Source organism: Hippocampus guttulatus, chromosome 19 (genome assembly GCF_054856545.1).
Source record: "Hippocampus guttulatus isolate MCC_2025c chromosome 19, RoL_Hgut_1.0, whole genome shotgun sequence".
NCBI lineage: Eukaryota > Metazoa > Chordata > Actinopteri > Syngnathiformes > Syngnathidae > Hippocampus > Hippocampus guttulatus.
This window is the reverse complement of record NC_141279.1, coordinates 10676098-10700811: the sequence shown is the minus strand read 5'-3', so window position 1 is coordinate 10700811 and position 24714 is coordinate 10676098. Positions and strand designations below refer to the sequence as shown.

The 24714-nt window shown below is 41.1% G+C and overlaps 1 protein-coding gene across 2 annotated transcripts in view; it reads left to right on the top strand.

Annotated features, from left to right (window-relative positions):
- mbtd1 (mbt domain containing 1) overlaps positions 1–24714 on the top strand; it is a 78175-nt gene that overhangs the window by 39492 nt on the left and 13969 nt on the right. For both annotated transcript variants that reach the window (XM_086138413.1, XM_086138414.1), the window contains exons 10-14: positions 8509–8564; positions 9292–9396; positions 9456–9603; positions 11286–11368; positions 15512–15746. In XM_086138413.1, the coding sequence (XP_085994539.1) occupies positions 8509–8564; positions 9292–9396; positions 9456–9603; positions 11286–11368; positions 15512–15746 (627 nt within the window). The remainder of the gene's footprint in view (positions 1–8508; positions 8565–9291; positions 9397–9455; positions 9604–11285; positions 11369–15511; positions 15747–24714) is intronic.

The following is a 24714-nucleotide window of genomic DNA, read 5'->3' as shown; positions in this document are numbered from 1 at the left end:
GACCAACCTCATTTGCTCGGAATAGTGTTTTGGCCTTTAATGCTGCTGCCACACAAAGTTTGTAAATTTTCACGAAACGCTGTTGCCATCACAAGGAGCATTTCGCCATTAAAACAACGCTGAGTTTGAGGGTCAAAAGATGCACAAAAACTCACGATACTTTGTAAACACGTCAGGCCTGACAACAAAATCAATATTTTGCTAGTCTAGTGTTCAGTTTTTAATAAGTGCACTTTCAAAAGACACACATACAAGTACCGTATTTTCTGCACCATAAGGCACTTCCGAGCATAAGGCACACCTTCAATGAATGGCCTGTTTTAAAACAGTTTTCTTATTGAGGGTGCACTACATTATAAGGCAGATGGAATAGAAGCGACAGTTGTGGCTACAGTTGCGTTATGCATCCACTAGATGGAGCTACGCTAAGGGAATCCAATACAATACAATAAAGCTTTATTTATATAGAGCCTTTACAGAATATCTAAAATACCACATCTAACAAATCAATATATTGATCCATATGTAGCTCCCTCAGGATATAGCGTGAAACACAGCACAAAGTGCATAAAAATACAGGGCGTATTCCTTGGCAACCCAGGAAAATTGGTCACAAACATGGAAATGAAACATACTGTACATACAAATGACATTACAAAACACTAAATGAAAGACAAAAGTTATGAAGACAATCGATTTACCAAAAAGGCACACAAACCTCGTGTGCTCACATACACCATGGACTAAATATCCTTCGAAGTCTTGCTTGTCTCCTTCTTCCTTCATTTAGTCAATAGTTAACTCTGCTTTTGGTATCATCTTCATTTCATTGTGGATGTGCAGAGCTCACAAACTATTTGTTTGTTTGAGTGCGTGTTGGCGAATGCACGTCAATCAATTAGTGTCGGGCAGAACCTTTTTTCGTTAAAATTGGTTCCTGCTAATAATCACCACTAGATGGCACAGGAACACTAACAGGGAAACAACTCAATGGGGAATATAAAGAGACTTTAACACCATATACAGGGTCAGGCAAAATGATCTGACATTTCTAGGTAAAAAATAAAAGGCAAATAAAGTAAAGAAACAAAAATGTGTTTTTATTTTCGAAAACTACATATAATGCCATTCGGTTTCATTATGTTTTAAAAATTAATTGGAGTTCTGGTGGTGCGAGTTCGGCCAGTTGATTTTCGTTTCAATGCAGATCCAGTAGCTCTGAAGTTGGTAACCCCTAACAAGATCGTGTTTCGAGCTGGTTCGGGATCATGTCAACCAAGATTGAAGTGCAAACGGGACACTCGTGTTGCAGTTAGATTCGTTTGTTTTGATAAACGTTTCCACAATGAAAGCGCGATGCTGACCAATCCAATTCATGGCAGCAACTGAAAAAGAAATGAAAAACAATGGCATAATAAAGAAACAAAGCAATGATATATTACATGGCATATGTACTTTTCGAAAATAAAAACACTTTTGTTTACTTTGTTTACTTTATTTACCTTTTATTTAACCTACAAATGTGTCAGATCGTTTTGCCTGACCCTGTATAAGGCGCACCGGATTATAAGACGCACCATCGGCTTTTGAGAAAATTGAATGCTTTTAAGTGCGCCTTATAGTGTGGAAAGTACAGTACTTACACAGCAGGGACATCTTAACAGAGACGTGCGACACAAAACCTCTAAGTGAAGTAACACTCCCGAAACCGACTGCCTTAGTCCAATTAATGAATGAAGTAAGCAAATGAACCGAAGCTATTTCTTGCGAAGGTCCTAGAACACTCGAATGAATCATTTGGCTCAATGACTGAATTCATGATGGTTATGTTGAAGAGAAACAGTGGTACAAAACACACAGGCATTATAAGAACTGGTTAACACGCACAACAAAACACATGCGACGCACCTCTGAAAGCAAAGAGTCGTGAACACATCTACAAACTTATTTTTTATCGATGACAGCGTGACTTACTGGCTGAAAGAAGTATGTTTTATTCTTTGAGCTTCTTCTCCCATAGGCTGAACTAGATGTGTCTCAAAAATGTGACCTCAAAACACTTCAAGACCTACAAAAAAGTGTCAAGAGCCTTACTCTAAACTCAAAAGGAAGTCGCCTATTTTCAATTTACTTTAAAACTGCAAAAATCATCAATATTTTATTAGTTTATAAAATGTTAATGATTTAGCCCCAGTTGTATGTTTCACCTAGATCAGTGTTTTTCAATCTTTTTCGAGCCAAGGCACATTTCTTTCATTGAAAAAATCTTGCAGCACACCACAACTTGAAAATGTGAAAAAAGCTTATTTTAACAATTAAGTATTATATTGTTACTACAGTAAATATTCTCTAGTATGGACTCATGTTTGTGCTGTCCAATCCTTCCTTATAAAATAATTTCCGTATGTGGGAAATGAGCATGGTACATGTCCTTTATGAACATCAAGTATATGAACAAATTACATGTGTAACAACACAAGCAATGAAATGCAAAAATATATGCTCCTAACACTGTTTATAACACAAAAGCTGCAGTACAATATACTGTACAGGTATATGAACAAAATGCAGTATAACAAACTTCAGACGATTTGCTCTAAAATGAGACGAGTAACAGACCCGGTGGCTTTTCTTTCCACGATCTCACTGTCTCTAACTCGAGCTCCCCTCGATCGCCACCCAAGACAGTGTTGCTCAGTTGATGTCATGCAATGAACCTTTAAAGCCAGCCACGGGACGCTTCGTCGTCCTCGATGGCCATTTGTTAGCGCGATGGAACTCGCCTTCTCTCTAATTAGCGCTCCAGTTAGCGTAAGGTTTTTAGCATGATAACAAGTTTACTTGTTATCCAGGAAACGTTAATTTATTTGACTGTCCGTCGAGCCACAAGAAATTTACTCTGAGCAGCTAATCGGATGCATTCCACTCTATCTTCCACGGATCTAGCTACAGTATCTACACACATAGTGAGGTCCCTCTTGGCTAATCGGAGGCCAGGATGATGCTCGGTAAGCCAATGGCAGAGCAGCTATGAGTATGTTGCGTTCCGGAAACTTGGAGCTGTGAGCGAAATGAAAATCATTCACTAAAACTCATGCTAATGAGACATGTCACTTACATGTTGCCGTTTTGTTTCCAATCAGAGTAAATAGCGGCACGGACAGAGTTACTCCATAGTATCGAGCGGGACTTGCTTGTTTTTGCGCCACTGCATGCTTCTGTATGGCTTCCGGGTTCCGGGTCGTGGAAATTGCATTGTTATGAATTGATCGTTAATGTGACATCGTAGTCGAGATTTTAATGCATAGGTTTTTAGTCCGGGTGAAGGGATTTCCTTTTGAAAAAACTCCGTACATGGGAATATTTACTTTATAAGCGTTTTTTTAACATTGAAAATTAACGCAGTATTGTAACACACTGAATAGGAATCAAATCAACATCAATCCAATATTTGGTGCATTCGTTTTAATGGCCAGTAAAATATAGTCAATTAGAACTTTAACTTGCTCAAGGTCGAATTTTTTTCTGCGTGACAGCCGCATCTTTTTCTCCCGGTTGTTTGCACTCTCCTGCAATATTGTACCAATCGCTTTTCCCATCTTGAGTCTTTGTATGATTCCAACATCATTCAAATGACTTTTCTGCTGAATGTTTCGCTTGAGCTAGCTTCCATTTAGTCCATATTTTTCACTTACAACTTTAGCATGTTTTGCACTCGAAAATGAAAATATCTCACCAGTTTCACTGCTTGTTCTTCTATTTTCACATACTCCGACAGCCATTGCAAATTAAAAGAACCGCAGTTCATTCTTATTTTGGTTTGGGGAGTCAACGTATCATATTCAATGCCCGGTCGTTTCGCCATGAAAAGTGATTAGCTTTAGCGTCACTTCTCGCCACCGCACTGTTATCTTTATGGAGCAGAGAACAAGCGCAAGTACTGCCACTGCCGTGATTGGGTGCATAGCGTCATTGCATCGTATCGTGTGATTGGTTGGACACCTGTCACTCACTAAATTGATACAGAAAAAAAGTTATATATCTAATTCATTGGCAGTGCGGTCACTGCGCTGTATAGGTTTTATTGTGCGCTGAGTGTATGCGACCAGTGCACAGTTGCGAAGCTTAGAGGGAACATTGGTGCCATTGCATTTCCAGTAAACGTAAACCAGAATGAAAGATACCTTTCATTGTATTGTCTCGCGTCGGAAACTTAGCTTGTCTCGAAGCATAAGGCAATTTCCTAGCTGCTGCTGCTCCCTACCGGTATGGAAGAGTACTACACGATTACTCTTCCAGGCGATCGACCGCACAGGCATACAAATTGTGTAATTTCCCACAGCACACCTGACAATATATCACACTGGTGTGTCGCGGCACAGGGTTTGAAAAACACTGACCTAGATATATGAAAATATGGTGTGTATAGCCAAAAAGTCTCTTTGAGGCATATACTCAACATAACAGGAAATCCGCCATTTTTAATTTACTTTAAAATTCGGCATCACCATAACTACAAAAACCACTGTTACTTGTCCCAGATGAAGGTATCTTCTCAAAATTTCATACAGTTGATGAGAGTCCAGGCCTTGAAGACGTGTATGAACAATGTGAACAAGCAGCCTGCCTGTCATTTGTTCATGAACAACCAAAAAAATCTAAGAGGAGTAATGGTTTTAGAGCAGACAGCCACGGTTTTCTGCAGGTCGTTACAATCTCAATGCGTGGCTGAATGAAACCAGCTGGTGATTCAGAAGGTGATGATACTCTCAATGAAGGATGAATTGAATGTCATGAGAATGTTGTGGTTTACTCTCAAGTACCCGAGTTTCCTAATGAGACAGTCTCAGCTTACTTTTTCTGAGGCTCTCCACAGTGTTCGAGAATTTCATCAGACTGTCAAAAGATCTGCTCAAGTATTGGTATTCCTCAACACGCTCCACAGTCTCACCATGAATGGTGATCATGCCTGCTGCAGCTAGCTCCGTCTGTTTTTTGGGGGACGTACAGTATGTAGTGAATGCGAATGCACAACTGTAGATATTGTAGATGAGAGATTATTTCCCATGGATTTGTCTCTGTGGCCAATCAAAATTAAAGTTAAGGTTACAATCTACAGCATATACAATATATAAGAGTAAAGTCAAGTTGTTTTATTTTATTTGTATCGAGCTTAGTAAAAAATAAGTCTCAAAGGCCTTCACAGGCCAGACTTGACAGTAATTGGAAAAGTCCCATGATTCAAACCCCCAATCGGAACCCCCACCCCCCATAGTCTAATTTCAGAAGTCAAGAATCATGGTTTATTTACCTATTGTTTAAGTTACTGTAATGAGAGGTGTGGAAATGCTTCCAGTATCACTCTTTGTTTGTTTGTTTGTTTGTTCTTATTGAACAGATAAAACACAATACAACAATAAATTGACAAAAGTGAAAGCAAGCAAAAATTGTAAAAAGAAAAGGGAAAAAAAAACAGTCATCATCACAATTCTATGTTCAAAGGAGTAGGAGGAAGTAAAAAACTTATCTGGTCCTACCCCTTGTTCTGTAACAACATATTAGTTGATCCTTTTTCAAAACAAAAATAAAAAAAAATCAACATATCATCAATGCTTTTATCCTTATGTGTAACTGTACTAACCTACAGCTCTCGGTGTGTATATACATACTCACTCTTGCATATTTTTATATCAATTATCAATTATCATATTCATAATAAATACTACATTTCATTAATACATTTAATAAGTTGATCAATGTAATTCTGATGTATTACTATATGTTATAGATACATCAAATTTAGCAGCTTAACTCTGATTTGTGTAGTTTTTTTGGACTAATCTTTTGAATTTGTTTTTGAACTCAACAAGCAATTTACTAATTTTCAGGTCCATTTCAAAATAATTCCACAGATTGACACCTATTACTGATACACTCCTTTGCTTGATGTTTGTTCTTGTTTTGGATTTTTTGTATAGGTTAGTTCCCCTTAAATTATAACAACTTTCTCTAATTTCAAAAAGCTTCTGGATATTTTGGCAAAGGAGATTATTATCTACTTTGTACATTAATTGGGCGATTTTAAAGTCAACCAGGTCATAGAATTTCATTGTATTTGATTTGATGAATAGGGGATTCGTGGGTTCTGTATATTTAGATCTATTGATTATTCTGATTGCTTTTTTTTTTGTAGTTTTAAAACTGGGAGTGTGTTTGTTTTGCAAGCGTTTCCCCATATTTCCACACAGTAGGTCACATATGGAAGTAATAATGAGTAGTATAATGTGTACAATGATCTTTTATTTAACACATCCTTAGTTTTGTGGAGGATCCCTATAGTTTTGGATATTTTTCTTTTAACGTTGTCTATGTGTGGCTTCCAAGATAGTTTAGTATCTATTACTAGTCCAAGAAACTTATTTTCATAAACACGTTCAATTTCAATTGAGTTTACCTTTATTTTAACTTGGTGTTTGATTGGTCTCGTGCCAAAAACAACTACCTTAGATTTTTTTCAAATTTAGTGTTAATTTATTCCTGTCGAACCAGTTTTTTAATTTGTTTAATTAATACTCTTACTTCATATTCTTGTTTAATTCATATTCTTCTGTATTACAAATGAGAATTAGAAATTTTGGTCGATATTTTCGCAGGTATCATGAAAGTTGACATCTTTGATTTGCTTTCGGGGCCACATAAACTGATGTGGCAGGCCAGAACTGGCCCGAGGGCCTTGAGTTTGACACCTGTGATGTAAGAGCATTTAAGAATTTAGCCGCTGGCATAGATAGATGACCACAATTATTTTTTTTGTCGTAAATAAATTGTTTTTGCCTCAATTAAGGGAAGTGGCAAACTAATGTGCCACAGTTCAGTGGTTGAGAATCACTGATGTAGATGTTAAAATGTTATTTAGGAGTAGTGTAATGTACATTTTATTTTGCACATATATTGACTGTAAATACGTGCCAGATTCTTTTGAAGTCTCTAGAAGAATTGAAGTCTCTAGATCAGGGGTGCCCATTAGGTAGATCCTGATCTACCGGTAGATCTAAGACCGGTCCCAAGTAGATCCGAGGAGTGTCGAGAAGAAAAAAAACAAACAACCATTTGTGTGTCTTTGTACATGTTAGTAATATATTTTTTGTGTTAATATACACTGCACCCTAATCATCTTATCAGTCCCATTTTCACAAAAAAAATATTTAAAAAATAAAATAAAGCAGGTAAATCTTAAATTTACGGTGGCGTGTGATTACGTCACCGGAAGTTGTTAGCGCTCAGCAGTTTGCAATTGCAGCTTGTGATCAGAGCTGTTGCGCTCTATCTTTTATCGTCATTATTCTGATTCAGAGTTTGCATCGTGTACAATTCACCGAGGGCACGGGCAAAGAATAGGAACCTAGGAGGGCCCAGGGAAGCACTTTAAAACGGTACGTGTGAGCTATGATAGTTAACAGGCTGCAAAAGTGCGTCGCATGCCTCCGTTTCAGGCTTTTTCTCATCATGGCGTGCGCGCGTGTGCGTGTGCGTGTGCGTGTGTGCGCGTGCGCATGCGCGCGCCGGTAAGGGTAGATCCCGGGAGGTTAGTTGATCGAAAAGTAGATCTTCGATCCAAAAAGTTTGGGCACCCCTGCTCTAGATAGTGTATTTTCTGCACTAAAAGGCGGACCTAAAAGGCTTCCATTTTCTTAAAAGCTCACAGCGCACTTTAAAATCCAATGCGCCTTGTGTATGGCTCCTTGCTCGAGACATGCTGACAACGCAGAGTTCAAACTTAAGGCGATCGGTTACGCAGTTGCACACGGAAATAGAGCAGCGGCAAGAGAGTTCAACGTTAACGAGTCAATGTTATAACTTGCTGTTGGTTAAGTGAACTGTGTCGCTGCTTTATTAAAAAAGTTTTACTAACATGTGATCGTACTGTTGGCGTTTCCTTGAGCGTAGCTCCACCTAGTGAATGCATTGTAGATTGCGTCTTATAATGCGGCGCACCCAATGTATGAAAACAATTACAAAATACGTCATTCATTGAAGGTGCGCCTCATAATGCAGTCTGGAAAATATGGTACATAATTCCTTCATGTCTAAGGCTAAGAAAGAGAGTCAACAAAGACCACTTAAAAAAAAGTCCCCATCTTAGTTTATTTATTTATTTATTTGCCCTGGCACATTTTCGGTCCACAGATCCCATTGTACACAATGGAAACCAGTCCTGACCTTTTTCACAATGCGTTAGCACACTCTTTTGGTGGATAGTTGACACAGCAGTCATTGAAATTTTCTACAGGGGCACTGTCCTCAAGGTAATTCTGTTGGCATAGTTTTGACACTGGATGCCCTTCGTGGTGCATCCCACTCATTTTAACAAAGGCAGTAACTTGGATTTCGTGTCTAATAAATCTAACCATGAGGATGTCTGTCGTGACTGGGATTTGTTCAGTGTTTATCTTCCCATTATTCGACATTCATTATTGTAGTACTAACTTGATCCAATATACTTTCCAGATGTAACAAAGAAAATTGAAGGTCAAGTTGATGCCCCCCCACAGCTCTTCCAAAAGGTAATCTCATAAACATGATCATTTTGCTTCCTCAACCTGTCAGTTGCGGTTTGAATGAAAGAAAAAAAAATAAGTGGAGGGTTGAGTGAACAAAATACACATTTGTTCACATTTTGTGTGACATAAAACAGCATATCATAAAAAAATCATCTAATTTGTACTCTGTCAATGACACCTTTGGTACTTGAGTGTCCTTCAGCCAGAGACTGTTACACCCGCGCTGCAAGAAGGAGAGATACCACCGCTCGTTCCTATCGTCTGCTGTCAGGCTGCTGAATAAACATGCGTGAAAACCTGTAACCATTGTAAATAGCACAGCCACCTTATGTATGCATAAGATGTATATATGCAACTTATATTTATACTGTGTACAGTTTTCTGAAACATTTATTTTGTGCCTGCAACCCCCCCCCCCCCATTTTGCTACTGTAGACTGCAAATTTCCCCAATGTGGGACAAATAAAGGTTATCTTAAGGTTAACGTAAAGTATGGTATAATGTAAACCACTGGTCCTCAACTGTTGTCACCCTTGGACCCCGTAGTGAGACACCCACACACCCACACACACCTATCACTACAGGGTCCAAGGGTGACAACAGTTGAGGTGGATTTTGTGAACCATTCCGTCCATGTCTCTCTCTCTCTCTCTCTCTCTCTCTCTCTCTCTCATGTGTGAATGTGTGTGTGACGATTTGCCCAAATCTAATTTCAATCGATCATTATCAGGTGCGAGATGTGGACCAAAGTGTGGATTGGTTCAAGGATGGCATGAAGTTGGAAGCTATTGATCCTCTCAATCTCTCAGCGATATGTGTAGCCACTGTAAGAAAGGTAAGTGTATCCTGTATATTTGGTGTTTGTGTAAAATATTAACATCACATGCTGTTAAGGTGTTGGCAGATGGGTATCTTATGATTGGAATTGATGGTTCTGAAGCGGTTGATGGATCAGACTGGTTCTGCTACCATGGCACCTCACCCTCCATCTTCCCCGTTGGCTTCTGTGAAATCAACAACATTGAACTGACCTCCCCTCGAGGTACTGCATATCCTTATTTAATTCATTCAGATATTTAAATTGGCATTTGTTAACACAAAATTGGTAAGAACATGTATATTAACTACATCAAATACAGTGGGGCAAATAAGTATTTAGTGAACCACCAATTGTGCAAGCTCTCCTACTTGAAAAGATTAGAGAGGCCTGTAATTGTCAACATGGGTAAAGCTCAAGAATTTATTTGCAAATTAGAGTGGAAATTAAGTATTTGGTCAGCTACAAAGAAGCAAGATTTCTGGCTGTCAAAGAGGTCTAACTTCTTCTAATGAGGTCTAACGAGGCTCCACTCGTTACCTGTATTAATGGCGCCTGTTTTAACTCATTATTGGTATAAAAGACACCTGTCTACAACCTCAGTCAGTCACACTCCAAACTCCACTATGGCCAAGACCAAAGAGCTGTCGAAGGACACCAGAGACAAAATTGTAGACCTGCACCAGGCTGGGGAGACTGAATCTGCAATAGGTAAAATGCTTGGTGTAAATAAATCAACTGTGGGAGCAATTATTAGAAAATGGAAGACATACAAGACCACTGATAATCTCCCTTGATCTGGGGCTCCATGCAAGATCTCACCCCGTGGCGTCAAAATGATAACAAGAACGGTGAGCAAAAATCCCAGAACCACACGGGGGGACCTAGTGAATGACCTACAGAGAGCTGGGACCACAGTAACAAAGGCTACAATCAGTAACACAATGCGCCGCCAGGGACTCAAATCCTGTACAGACGTGTCCCCCTGCTGAAGCCAGTACACATCCAGGCCCGTCTGCGGTTCGCCAGAAAGCATTTGGATGCTCCAGAAGAGGACTGGGAGAATGTGTTATGGTCAGATGAAACCAAAATAGAACTTTTTGGTAGAAACACAGGTTCTCGTGTTTGGAGGAGAAAGAATACTGAATTGCATCCGAAGAACACCATACCCACTGTGAAGCATGGGGGTGGAAACATCATGCTTTGGGGCTGTTTTTCTGCAAAGGGACCAGGACGACTGATCTGTGTAAAGGAAAGAATGAATGGGGCCATGTATCGAGAGATTTTGAGTGACAATCTCCTTCCATCAGCAAGGGCATTGAAGATGAGACGTGGCTGGGTCTTTCAGCATGACAATGATCCCAAACACACAGCCAGGGCAACAAAGGAGTGGCTTCGTAAGAAGCATTTCAAGGTCCTGGAGTGGCCTAGCCAGTCTCCAGATCTCAACCCCATAGAAAATCTGTGGAGGGAGTTGAACGTCTGTGTTGCACAACGACAGCCCCAAAACATCACAGCTCTAGAGGAGATCTGCATGGAGGAATGGGCCAAAATACCAGCAACAGTGTGTGAAAAGCTTGTGATGAGTTACAGAAAACGTTTGGCCTCCGTTATTGCCAACAAAGGGTACATAACAAAGTATTGAGATTAACTTTTGGTATTGATCAAATACTTATTTTCCACCATGATTTGCAAATAAATTCTTTAAAAATCAAACAATGTAATTTTAATTAGTTTTTTTCACACATTCTGTCTCTCATGGTTGAGGTTTACCCATGTTGACAATTACAGGCCTCTCTAATCTTTTCAAGTAGGAGAACTTGCACAATTGGTGGTTGACTAAATACTTATTTGCCCCACTGTACCTTTTTGTAAATTATTTTTGTGGTTGCAACTCTCTGCTGCAGGTTACACTCAGCTGCCATTTAAATGGTTTGACTACCTCAGAGAAACTGCTTCAATAGCTGCTCCTGTAAAGCTCTTTAACAAGGTAGGCAAGATCTTAGCATTGAATTACAATTCAAACCATACATTTTTGGAATGAAAAAAGAAATGGAAGCCCACATGGCGCAAATGTTTGGAATATGTTGATATTGGAATGAGGTGAATTGGATCAATTATGTGGAAGCAGGTGTGTGTCAAAAAAGTGGGAGGCCTCGGGCGTAAATCCCCTGTGCAGCTAATGTCCCTTTCCAAAATTACCGCCACACCAGAGTGGCCTAGGGATGAGAATCCTGGGCATAGCTAATGCCCCTGTCTAAGATAGCCACTGCACCGAGTGGGGGTTAGAGGTAGGGGCTTGGGGCAACTATCCCAGTTGCACTTCAGGTCCCTGTCCAAGATAGCCAGAGCACTGGTGGGGTGGAGGGTTAGGGGGGTTTCTGGGCAAGAATCCTGGGTGTAATTAACATCCATGTACAAGATGGACACCGCACCAGTGGGGGACCAAGAGACTAGAGCTAAGATCGGTCCTAAAAAATCGAGCCCGACCCGAACTGGCCCGATGGTATTTAAGCCCGACCCGGCCCGAGCCCGATCACTTAGCTTGATTTGCAGGCCCGAGCCCGAAGCAAACCCGACATTTCATCTTTTATTTGTGAGGACTCGCGAGGAGGAGGTGTGATTTCTGATAACAAAGCCTGTCTTTTGGAACGAAATCTAAGTTAAACAAGACTGTATAAACATTTACATCTTTTATATTTCTGTTTCTGAAGAGGTTACATTAACCGACAATTTTCTATCATTGACGGATTTTTTTTAAGAGTGGATGGGGAAAATTTAAGGCCGTCCGTCATTTTGACGGGTTGAAAATTGGGCCGTAAACCACCACAGCAGTACGTCCTTAAGAATCTAGCGCAGCACTATAAGAGAGAGAAGCAAAGAGACAAAAAAGAATAATGATGGGTGGATCATAGACGGAGACAGAAGGAGTTCTTTGAATTGTCATTGCAAGAGTTTAGTACAGTGCGTGTTGTGATGAGGCGACTTCTGTTTTTTTGCGAACCACGGTCTCTCGTGGCCAAAACTATTGACGGCCTCGAAAAAAAAAAAGGGTCAGCGAGAGAGAAGCCCGACCCGAACCCGAACTAATGATGGACATTTTAAGGCCCGACCCGACCCGGCCCGATCTTACCTCTACAAGAGACGCGAATCTTGGGCGTCTGTATTGTCCCTGTCCAAGATGTCCGCTGCACCGTGTGGGTCGAAGGCTGAGAATCCTTTGTTTTGCTAATGTCCCTGTCCAAGATGGCTGCCGCACCTTGGTGGTCCTTGGGCAAGAATCCCCGTCCCAGTTGGCCGCCACACTTGGGGGTTCTGGGGATCAGAATGCGGAGTGTATCTAAAGACCCCTGTCTAAGTTAGTTGCCACACATGAGGAGAGTGAGGGATCGTTCTTTGGCTGAGAATCCTGAATGTAGCTAATGCCCCTGTCCAAGATGGCTAACACAATGGGAGTTGGGGTGGCCAAGGGACAAGAATCCTGTGCGTAGCTAATGTCCCTGTCCAAGATGGCCGCCGCACTGGGGGCTCCTCGGGGCGAGAAACCTGGGTGTACTTAAGGTTCTGGCCACCCCACTGGGGTCGCCAAGGGATGAAAATCCAGGTTGTACCTTATGTTTTGGCCAGTATGGCTGTCACATTCGGGAGGCCTGATGCCGAGAATCCGGGATTTACGCAATATGGCTGCACTATTTTGGACACTGACACTTTAAATTGGTCATAAAATGTAGAAATTATCAGACAAAAAAACCCCAAAATTGCATTTTTATTTTGTTTATTTGATGTCAGTATTTTTATGGTGAAAATGTTGAATTTTTGGTCACTGGGAATTTTTGGCATCAGTAGGCATAAACTGAATAGTTTAAAATTGAATTTGTTGCAAGTATTTGCATGTTGTAAATCATTACCAAGGTGAACTTTACGTGCTGAATGATTTACATTTTAAATCGAAAGGTTAATCTGTACGGTTGGATGTGCCTTTGGGAATTAGTTATACATTTTGGGAGGATTTTCTTTTTTTAATTTTGTGAAAAATGTTAATTCTTCCTCGCAATCACACCCTTTCCGGTTTCACTGTCAGTTGAAATTCAGCACCCCCTAAACTGACTTCAAAAAGAGTGGTACTCTGAACTATATCACGCTTAATTTAATGCGGCTTCAGTACATCGCGTTTAATTTTCCAAAGTACTGTATTCAGTAAAAAAATGCCGAGTGACTCGGAGGGTTTGTACATCCCTGTACGCATGATTGGTTCCTGGCGCGACGTCGACCAATGACAGCACGAGTGGATTTGTCTGATTGGCTGCGCATCTTCACAGCCCACCCAGCACCTTCCCTTGTGTCTCGACATGCTGTTGACTCTCTGATCAGTGTCTTGTCACGCTGTTGACTCTGATTGTTCGCCTGCCTTTCTCTGCTATACTCTTTTCTGTTGTTTGCTACGTGCACGGAAGAGGCGGAGAGAGCGAGAGAGAGAGAGAGAGAGACATTGTGCTTCACCGAAAATAGCAGCACGTCTATCTTTGCCTCCTCCTCATCAATACCGATTTATTGTCTTATCATAAACACATCGGCTGTGCGGGGATAGCCGGCCAGGAGGTGGCTGAAGGCTAACGGCGGCTTCACCGTCAGAGCCTCAAGTGAGAGTCGCCCTCTACGCCACCAAGACAAGTCTCTTCGCCTCACACAGAAGGCAATGTTTATGAATGTTCATTACTGAATAAGGTTATATAATTAAAGATTTAAGCAAATATGTGTACTGCTGTAGTCTTTGTCTCAAATACGTAAAGAATAATTACTGTTTGCATATTTTAAACATGCTGCTACCCACATACACTTACACAAAAAATCCTAGGGGGGTAGCCAGCCTTCCTTCGTGGTTTTTCACTAATCACGGCAGGGTCCCAGTCTCCATTAACCGCACTAAGTGAGCGATCACTGTCATCATCACTTGTTGTAATTTCCCCATTGCGGGACAAATAAAGGATATCTTAATCTTAATCTTAATCTTAAAGACTGTCATCATCACTTGTGGTAAAGACTGCCCTTATTCCACAATTCATGAACAGAAGTTAAATCAAATAACCATGAGAACTCACCACATGAGTCAAGCCAAATGGCCTCTATAATGGGTTTGTAATGAGCACCACAAACCTGATTTTATCCTCGATCCTGTCAGTGTGTTTAAACTGGCACAGACTGCTCCAGTTTTTTCCTCTTGGAATTGAGAAAAATGTTCACCCCCCCCCCCCCCCCGAGTCCGACTCATACGCCCATACAAGCATGTTGATATTGTTTGAGTCTCTTCAAAATTTATTCCAATGCCACAAAAAAAAAAAAATCTTCCCTTCCAACCAACATAGGTCTGCCGCGTTTTTTTTTTTTTTTTGGTCCAGTGATGTGCGCACAGCTTTTGATGATCTTAGATGGAAAGGACTCAATATAAAAATCAGTATGTAAAATTATCTCCCCAGAAATGTGAAATATTCATTCCCAGTTATTAAAAAAAACTTGATTTCTGTTTTTGCTGCAGAGTGTTGCCCGACCTCTTATTAGATTTAGAGGGCAAGTGCTTCTTCCCCCTACAGGGCCAGGTAGCTTTGAATATATTTTTCATTAATAAATCACTATTTAAAAACAGCATTTTATGTGTAGTTGGGTAAACTTTGTCTCTTTATATGAGTTTGGTGACCTTAAACATTATGAGGAAATGATGGAAAAAATTAAGACTTTCACAAGAGGGTAAATACCTGTACTTTGTCATTGCACTCTATTTGGTGATGTGCCACGAGATTATTTTTTTCCAATGTAAAATATGTACTGTGGCTCAATAAAATGTCAGAAAGACTGCTTTAGATGGTGACAACTTTGTACTGTCTATATTTAACAGGACTTTCAATGTGAATTTTCAGTTTTGTACACAGCCACATGTCCAATTTTCATAGTTTACCATTTTATTGTCCATTGTATTGGCCATGTCTTAAGACTCTGTAGAATAGTTTTTTTTAACAACAGTATATTTGAATTGTCCATGTTTTGTTGCAAAGTGGAAAATCGTCTCAGGTGTAAAGTGATTATGCGTGTTACAGTTAAAATTTATATATTTTTTTAATTATTCATGCTGCCTTGATAGGAAGTTCCCAATCATGGTTTCCAACGAGGCATGAAGCTGGAGGCTGTTGACCTGATGGAGCCACGTCTGGTGTGTGTTGCTACAGTGACAAGAATTGTACATCGGCTCTTAAGGATCCACTTTGACGGCTGGGAAGATGAGTATGACCAATGGGTTGACTGCGAATCACCTGATCTTTATCCTGTGGGTTGGTGTCAGCTGACGGGGTATCAACTTCAACCCCCAGCCTCCCAGAGTAAGAACCTGATTTCACTATAACTAGACCAAAGCATGAATGTACCTGATGTCTTGCTCCACAGCGTATGACATAATTAGTGCAAGATGATTTCATCTAATTCTTGTATGGCAGTAAACAATGTTACTTAAAAACCTTTGTTTAAGGGTTTATCACATTAACAGTTTGACACTAGAATGGATTATTACGGCTAGAACAGCTGCTGCTGCAATGTCTCTGTCATCCATCCATCCATCCATCCAGAATTGAAGAAATTCTTCTTCTTCCTTATTATTGTTACACATTTAATGAATCACATTTTTGAGGGCCTAAACATGCCCAAAAACAAATATTTCCATACACATTGGGCTTGTTGAAAAATGTGATATTTTAAAGTTTACATACATGATTATAGTTATGCCTCTGCAGCACCTCTATGGAGTTTTAATGTAAGTTTTTTTTTTAAGTCTTGTCCTGAAAGCTTTGACCAAGGGCTATGAAAATTGGGAGGGACGTGTAGCACCCCGAGACATATTAAAAAAAGTTAGCAAAAGTAATTTCCTAAAATGAACAGGGAGAGAGCTGAAGTAATTTCCTAAAATGAACAGGAAGTGAGTTATGACTTGAATGACCAATGTTGTCCCCTTTTGGACATTTACAGGCTCATTCTTTTGCAACCTTGTCTTAAGTGTTTCATCTGATTCACTGCAAACTTTGTCCCATGTCAAGACTAAGGACATTAAGAGCAATTTAAAAAAAAAAAGGAAAAGGTTTTTTTAACGTGCAATATCAGAGTGCGTCCTCCCAGATCGCCACCTCACCAATGACGAGGTGAAATAGGGAGTGGCGAGTTAAATATTTCCCACGCTCATCACACTGGTGACTGTCCAATTTGAGAAAATTGCACCAAGGGAACCTGGCTACGCACCATTAATGTCCAGATACCCCTCTACTGATATATCAGTACTCTTTTCATAAATGAATGTGATGAAATTAGCGGAGGTTGGCAATACAGTCAAACCTCGGTTTTCGAACGTCTAGGTTTTCGACCAAAGCGGATTTCGACCAGAAAATGTGAGATTTTTACGCCTCAGATTACGACCAAAAACCGTTTTTCAACCAAATCGAGCAAACTTGAAGACGCCGCTCGACTCCTCTTGGCTTCCTTACACGACGAAATGACACTCCCTCGTATAACGTTCATTGTGAGCAGACGTGTTTGTTGTGATTTACGCAAATCTGACTGTTTTTTGTTATTTCTGCATAGTTTATTAGGCCCTAATCATGGGCTAATAAAATTTCAGATTTTGAACAAATCGCTTTTCGAACAGCCCTCTCGAACGGATTATGGTTGAAAACCGAGGTATAACTGTTTACAAAATTCTCCGCCCCTCTAAAAAAAAAGAAAACCGACGTTGGAGTCCAACAGACGAAAAATCCAATGTGAGTAAAATGGTCAATGGTGTGCACTATCTATCTGTGTATCTACATCTTACGGTGTTTACACAAAGAGCTGTACAAACACACACATACTTGTACACTCACATACATTTCACATACTTGCCAATCTATTGAACTGTAAAAGCACAGTTAGCGGGAGCACACTGGTGGCTGTGTGCAGCTGGTTTTAGTCCTAAAATACCAAAAAGTTTAAATTTGAAATTTAAAGTGGTTTACCTTAACCAGAATCCAGCTCATTGTAGCCATGTAGCACACTCCTACTCGTGTCTAAAAAAATGCTTGTCATTGTGGTCTTTTTCTTGGTTCATTGGTGAAATTACAGCTCTATGTTGCATACTGCCACCCACTGTACAAGAAGGCCCAAGTGTTTCCATCTCTAGTGGCTTGACGCAACCCTGCTCACCACAATCAAATACAAGACAGTCTTCAATATAATTTCAGCAAAATTTAACAGAAAACCATAAAGTAAATGCACACATAAATTAGATATTACTCAAACAATGATTGTACATTCGTGTCGTCATTGCAAAGTGAAGTGATGTCATCTGGTTACGCCCCCTTAGCCAATCGCACCCGGCCATCACCGTCCCTGCAGAGATCTTATTGAAAACAGGAGCACTCACACTCACACATGTATTGTCAATGCAGTACTACTGAAGAACCCCTCGTGAATGCGATCCAGGTGGGGTGTGTTTGTCAGCCGTCTGCAAAATGGGTGTCCCCGTCCGTGATGGACTAAGAGGTCTGTCGGTACTTTACCCAGTTAGTGGAGATTACACTGACGGACGAGAACCCTCTTCCAGTTCTCAGTTAATCATAATTAGTTAAAAGGTTTCCCATCATTCATCAGTCGTCAACAAAACAGGCCTTCATCAGTACTGATGGAATGCCCACCTCTAGAAATAAACACTACCGTATTTTCCGCACTAAAAGACGCACTGGATTATGAAGCGCACCTTCAATGAATGGCCTATTTTTGAATTTTTTTCATATATTGCACACACTGGACTATAAGGCGCAATCTACAATGCATTCACGAGATGGAGGTACAGGTACGTCTTTGTCCATCTCCGTGCCTTCTCTTCTTCTGTTAGACTCAAGAGGTGTTCATGACCGCCTCCAAAAAACGTAAATTAACGATTACTTCAATGAAACTACGAAAATTTAAAATACAGTAATGCATCAAAACAAAAAATCACAAAAGAAATTCTATAGCCCCCCCGACAGAATTTATTTTATAATAATAATAATAATACATTTCATTTATAAGCGCCTTTCAGAACACTTGGCATTTCTTTGAGTGTAGCTACAACAGAACGACCAGATGTCAGTAAATTTGATCTTAGTTTTACTGTTTGGTGCCTACTTTGTTACTGATTATTGCTTTATTGTTGTGTATATATATGTTAGTTGCTCCATGTACAGCACTTTGTATGCAGCAATGGCTGTTTGAAAGTGCTCTATATATACAGTTGAGTTGAGTTAAATTGGAGGAGACTGGACTGTCACAGAAGTGTTTATTTATTCCTTTGTTGTGTACTGTATTCACAAACGAGGAAATCACAAAATAAATTCTGTAGTGGGGCTCTAGAATTTATTTTGTGATTTCCTCGCTTGATTTTCTGTTTTGATGCATTATTTTCAATTTTCGTAGTTTCATTGAAGGAATAGTTAATTTACATTTTTCCGAGGCGGTCATGAACGCCTCTCGAGTCGAACGGAAGAAGAGAAGGCACGGAGACGGACAAAGACGTACGTGTATTTGTTGAGACTGTGAAAACCATTTAATAAAGTGTGCCTTTTAAAAAAACAACACCACAGGTCTCCTTTTTTCGGAGCTGCAACAAAAAACTATTTAATAAAGCAGCGACACAGTTCACTGAACTAACAGCAAGCAAGTTATAACATTGTAAGCATGTCTCCAGCAAGGAGCCATCTTGGGAACGACATATTACCGTAATGACCACACACAAGGTGCACCGGATTTTAAGGTGCGCCGTGAGCTTTTAAGAAAATGGAAGACTTTTTGGTGCGCCTTATAGTGCGGAAAATACGGTACATTGTTATTTATAAAAACAAAATAAAATAGTGCATCCATGTTGCATCCTTGCTTTCTATTGCATCAGGGGATGGTTGGTGCATGCTGTTTTGCGCTGCCCATTTCCCTTGCAAGCTACGGCGGTCTGGCATAGATTGGTTTTGCATTTATCAACATAGTAGAAGTCACAAGTAACTAATGATCATCTCTGTGGCAGTGCATAAGATACACCTCTGACATGTATCGTCACAAAGCGAAGATGGGGAGACAGATGCAGAAGCCGTGTGAATTGCTGAAGCGCCCATGATGGACATGTCAATGTTAAACACCTAAATAATTGATTGGGTGATATGATACACTTGTCACGTAGGCTTGACTGGAACTATGTTATAGTTATAGTTGTAACCAACTTTGAACAGAAAATAACAGGTTAATTAATGAGTGTCTTAAGGGAAAATAATACAAATTAAAACTATACAGCAACATGACAGGAAACCTAATAGTACCTCAGATAACTTTTATTCATCTCACAAGATCGAAATTAGAATTGTTTCATCCCCAATAGTGAATACAAAAAATAGAAAAATGTATGCCAGCTCCGGCCTTCCTGTGTGGAGTTTGCATGTTCTCCCCATGCCTGTGTGGGTACTCTGGTTTCCTCCCACATTCCAAAAACATGCATGGTAGGCTGATTGAACACTCTAACTTGTTCTTTGAGTGTGAGCCTGGATGGTTGTTGGTCTCTGTGTGCCCTGTGATTGGCTGGCAACCGGTTCAGGGTGTCCCCCGCCTACTGCCCGAAGACAGCTGGGATAGGCTCCAGCACGCCCCGCGACCCTTGTGAGGATAAAGCGGTTCAGAAAATGGATGGATGAATGGATGGGATTTGCTTGTATTGGAAGCTGGCTGAGTTATACAAGTCACAGAGACCTGAGGCCGCAGTGTTTATTTTGTCCTCCATTGTTATCTACTTTTCACCACATGACGCCGTGTGTATGTGCCGTGTGTGTGTGACGTAATAAGTACATTCCCAAAGTCGTTTTGCTCTGGCACAGTTTCGCCACTACTTATGCAAACTGTATTGCCGTTATATATAATCGTATTGCGAGAATAGCGCAACTACTATTCGTAATGACAGCAGTCTATGTTGTATTCTCAAGCAAAAGTTTTGTTCGTCAACAGCGCACTGATTTCCATGTTAATTCAAACAGCACGCCTGGCTGCATTGGCTGAATATGTGACACTGCCTGGCTGGAAAATTTCCATGGAACTTCAGCGTAGTGATGAAAGCTATTGTGACATAATTACAGTGACATTCAACACGCATGGCCTTAATTAAAGTGATTTTAAAATTAAATAAAACATTTTCTGACTTTTTTATTTTTTATTTTTAACTGCCCGAACGCTATGGCTTTGTGATTGGATGGTTGAGGCCTTTCTGTACACAAGACTTTACACTCACACCACATGCGACAAGGCTAAATATAGATTAGCTTTCGGGCTCTGTTAGAGAAATCTACGAACAAAATTGTATCATGTTTAAAGTTTCATTTAATTTGGGCACATCTAAACGTTTGGGTGCGTATTCAGCACCCCCAAATGCCTGTGCACAGAGGCGCCGGCCACCTGGCCGCAGGGCTGTTGAAGTCCACAATTAGCACGTCAATGCAGGTGGGCGATCAGAGGAGAGAGAGCTAGACGAGCGAGACTCGGTCACGAACGGGGAATGAATAATTCAGTAATAGCGGTTGAACAACAAAAGACGACTTGAGAACACCCGTCGCGCCCAGGCGACATTGGCCGTCCGCAACGTCTGCAACATGTTGAATGACCAGACAAAAAGGCGCCAGGTGGTTCAAAGCTTAAACACAGGTAACCAATCACTACCGAGGGGCCGGATCGGGGGTGCGGCATGCAAATATCGGGGGCAGTGCTTTTCTTGTATTTTGCATATGAAATCGCGGAGGGCGGGGCTCTGAGTGTGATCGCGGAGCAACTAAACCGTCGTCCGCTCTCAGAGATCCGTTTCCGTCGATATTGAAGACAATCTTTCCTGTGTGCCAAGTCATTTCTTTAACTTTGTCCGAGAAAAACTCTGACAGGCTCACATGCAGCACACAACCAACCCCAGAGTGAATGAGGTTGTGTTTGCTGTAATGTCTTAGTTTGCGTATCCGATCAACAATGTCATTGATTAATCGGGCAAATTGTGACATTTTACTCGATTGCTGATTCAGCATAGAATGCTAAATATCGTCCGATCCTGAATTAGCCGATAAGATCGGTATAAAGTGAAATTCATTATAAATACATTACAGCAGTGTTTTAAAAAATTTTTCAAGCCAGGGCACATTTCTTTCATTGAAAAAATCCCGCGGCACACCACTACCTGAAAATGTGAAAAAAGCTTATTTTAACAATTGTTATATTGGTACTATAAGCATTTTTTAACATAGAATATTGCGTTCATTTTCAAACACATTGAATAGGAATCAAATCAACATCAATCCAATATTTGGTGCATTCGTTTTAATGGCAAGTAAAATGTAGTCAAGTAAAACTTTAACTTGCTCAGGGTCGGACTTTTTTCTGTGTGACAGCCGGTTCTTTTTCTCCCAGTCGTTTGCGCTCTCCCGCAATATTTGCCAATCCCTTTTACCATCTTGAGTCTTTGAATAATTCCAACATCATTCAAATGACTTTTCTGCTGAATGTGTCGCTTGAGGTAGTCCAGCTTCCATTTAGGCTATATTTTTCCATCGGAAAATTTGCTTACAGCTTAAGCTTTGCTGCATGTTTTGCAGAGCAGACCTTTCTCACTTGCAAAAGAAAATATCTCACCCAGTTTCAATGCTTGTTCTTCTATTTGCACATACTCCCACAGCCATTCCAACTTAAAAGAACAGCAGTTCATTCTTATTTTGGTTTGGGGAGTCGATGTATCACGTTCATTGCCCGGTCGTTTCGCCATGATAAAAGATTAGCATTAGCGTCACTTATCGCCGCCGCACTGTTATTGTTATGGAGCAGAGAACATGCGCAAGTACTGTCAATGCCGTGATTGGCTGCATAGCGTCATTGCATCGTATCGTGTGATTGGCTGGACACCTGTCACTCACTGAATTACACAGCAAATTGATATAAAAAAACGTAATGTATCTAATTCATTTGCAGTGTGTTAACTGTGCTGGATAGGTTTTCTTGTGCGCTGAGAGTGTGCGACCAGTGCACAGTTGCGCAGCTGAGAGGGAATATTGGTGCCGTTGCATCTCAGGTAAACGTAAATGAAGGCTACCTTTCGTTGTATTGCCTCGCGTCGGAAACTTCGCTTGACTCGAAGCATAAGGCAATTTCCTAGCTGCTGCTTCTCCCTACCGATATGGAAGAGTACTACATGATTACTCTTCCAGGCGATCCGCACAGGCATACAGTGCATATTGTATTATTTCCCACGGCACACCTGACAATATCCATGGCACAAGGTTTGAAAACTGCATTACATCCATCCATCCATCCATTTTCCAAACCGCTTGATCCTCACTAGGGTCGCGGGGGGTGCTGGAGCCTATCCCAGCCGTCTCCGGCCAGTAGGCGGGGTACACCCTGAATTAGTTGCCAGCCAATCGCAGGGCACACAGAGACGAACAACCATCCACGCCCACACTCACACCTAGGGACAATTTAGAGCGTCCAATCAGCCTGCCATGCATGTTTTTGGAATGTGGGAGGAAACCGGAGCACCCGAAGAAAACCCACGCAGGCCCGGGGAGAACATGCAAACTCCACACAGGGAGGCCGGAGCTGGAATCGAACCCGGTACCTCCGCACTGTGAAGCCGACGTGCTAACCACTGGACTACCGGGCCGCCCCACTGCATTCCAGTGACAAATATTAAAGACATAATGTATTACCATTTATCATTTAGAGTAATGATTGAACAGTATGCAATTGAACTGTATACATAGTTATTTTTTATCCTTTTACATATTAAGTTATCGCAGCTTGACCCAGCTTCACACGATCGACCCGATCGCGCGCGTTAAAGCATCCACACACAGACACAAACACAGACGCAAACGCACGCACGCACCCAACTATGTACTCGCGTACATATGCGCTCATGCTACGATGAGCAACAGCCGGAACGGCCGGAACATGAACGAAAGCTAAAGAAACAAACACAAAAATCTTTTTTTCCCCCACCCATTTCCTCCTCACACCCCTTGCGGTCAACTTGGGACCAGTCTGCTTGCTCCTGGTTGATTGCGATCGACGTATTGAGGCCCCCTGCCTTAAAATCACAGGTAATTCGATGACTAGCTTAGCACTTAGCGCCGTTGTTTGTTGCATGAGCGGTGATGCAGTCATCTGATTGGTTGTCCTCTATGTCAATCAAGTAACAGGGTTGATGATATGCTGACTAGCTTATCGCTTAGCGCCGTTGTTTGTGCATGAGCGGTGATGCAGTCATCTGATTGGTTGCTCTCTATGTCAATCAAGTAACAGGATTGATGATAGGCTGACGTAGAACGTTCTGTGTTTTTAGCGCCTTTTTTGAATGGCAGCGCCACTGCCGAGGCGCTTTCAACGCTTGTCGTGTGAAAGCCCAGGAGCCGCATTGAACCGGCCAAAGAGCCGCATGCGGCTCGTGAGCCGCGGGTTGGCCACCCCTGAACTAGTGTATTAGAGTAGCTCAGGACACACGGAGAACCAATTTAATGCAATTTTCAGTCAGAGTACTGATTTTGTAAAACGTCTTTTTTGTCAGCATGTAACAAAGAAATAATCGTCCATCAAGTGCATTGGAAAAATAAGAAACAAAACCATAAGAAACAGTGCTGTGTAAAAACTAAGCTCGAGAGGGGCACTCTTATGTTGTATTATATGTAATGTGGATGCCAATGGCAGATGATAAAAGCAGAATAACATTCTTAATGTTACAGTATTGCTATTTGAAATGAGTGTTCAAAGTTGTGACGGCTCTGTGGAAAAATTGTTTATGAATCCGGATGAACGGTTTCTGGCAGACATGCATCGCCTTCCCGAGGGAAATGGCTGAAAATGTCTGTGACTGGGATGTGAGGACTCCTGAATAATTCTGCTCTGCTAAGGGAGTGAGATGAGACAATATTTTGCAATCAGGGCACTGAGCAGAAAATGATCTTTTTTTTCTCTCGAGCAGATGCAGTGACTTCTTCCTTTCCTCAGTGTGGCCTGCATACCATGCTGTCATACACCATGTAAAAATGCTCTTTTTAGTGGAGCGGTAAAATGCCACTGGCAACGTCTCGTTCAGGTTGTTTCTTTTGACTTGCACTCACAAGTCTTTGCAGTGATCGCTGCAAGTCTTTCTGATCACTGCCGTGCCTTTCTGATGACAGCCGTGGTTTTAATTGACAAGATTTACTGCATATTGGCTAGGAAGAGTGTATAGACCTTCATAATGTCCCCAAATCCACAAGTTTTTAAGGGTCGAAACATGGATCAACA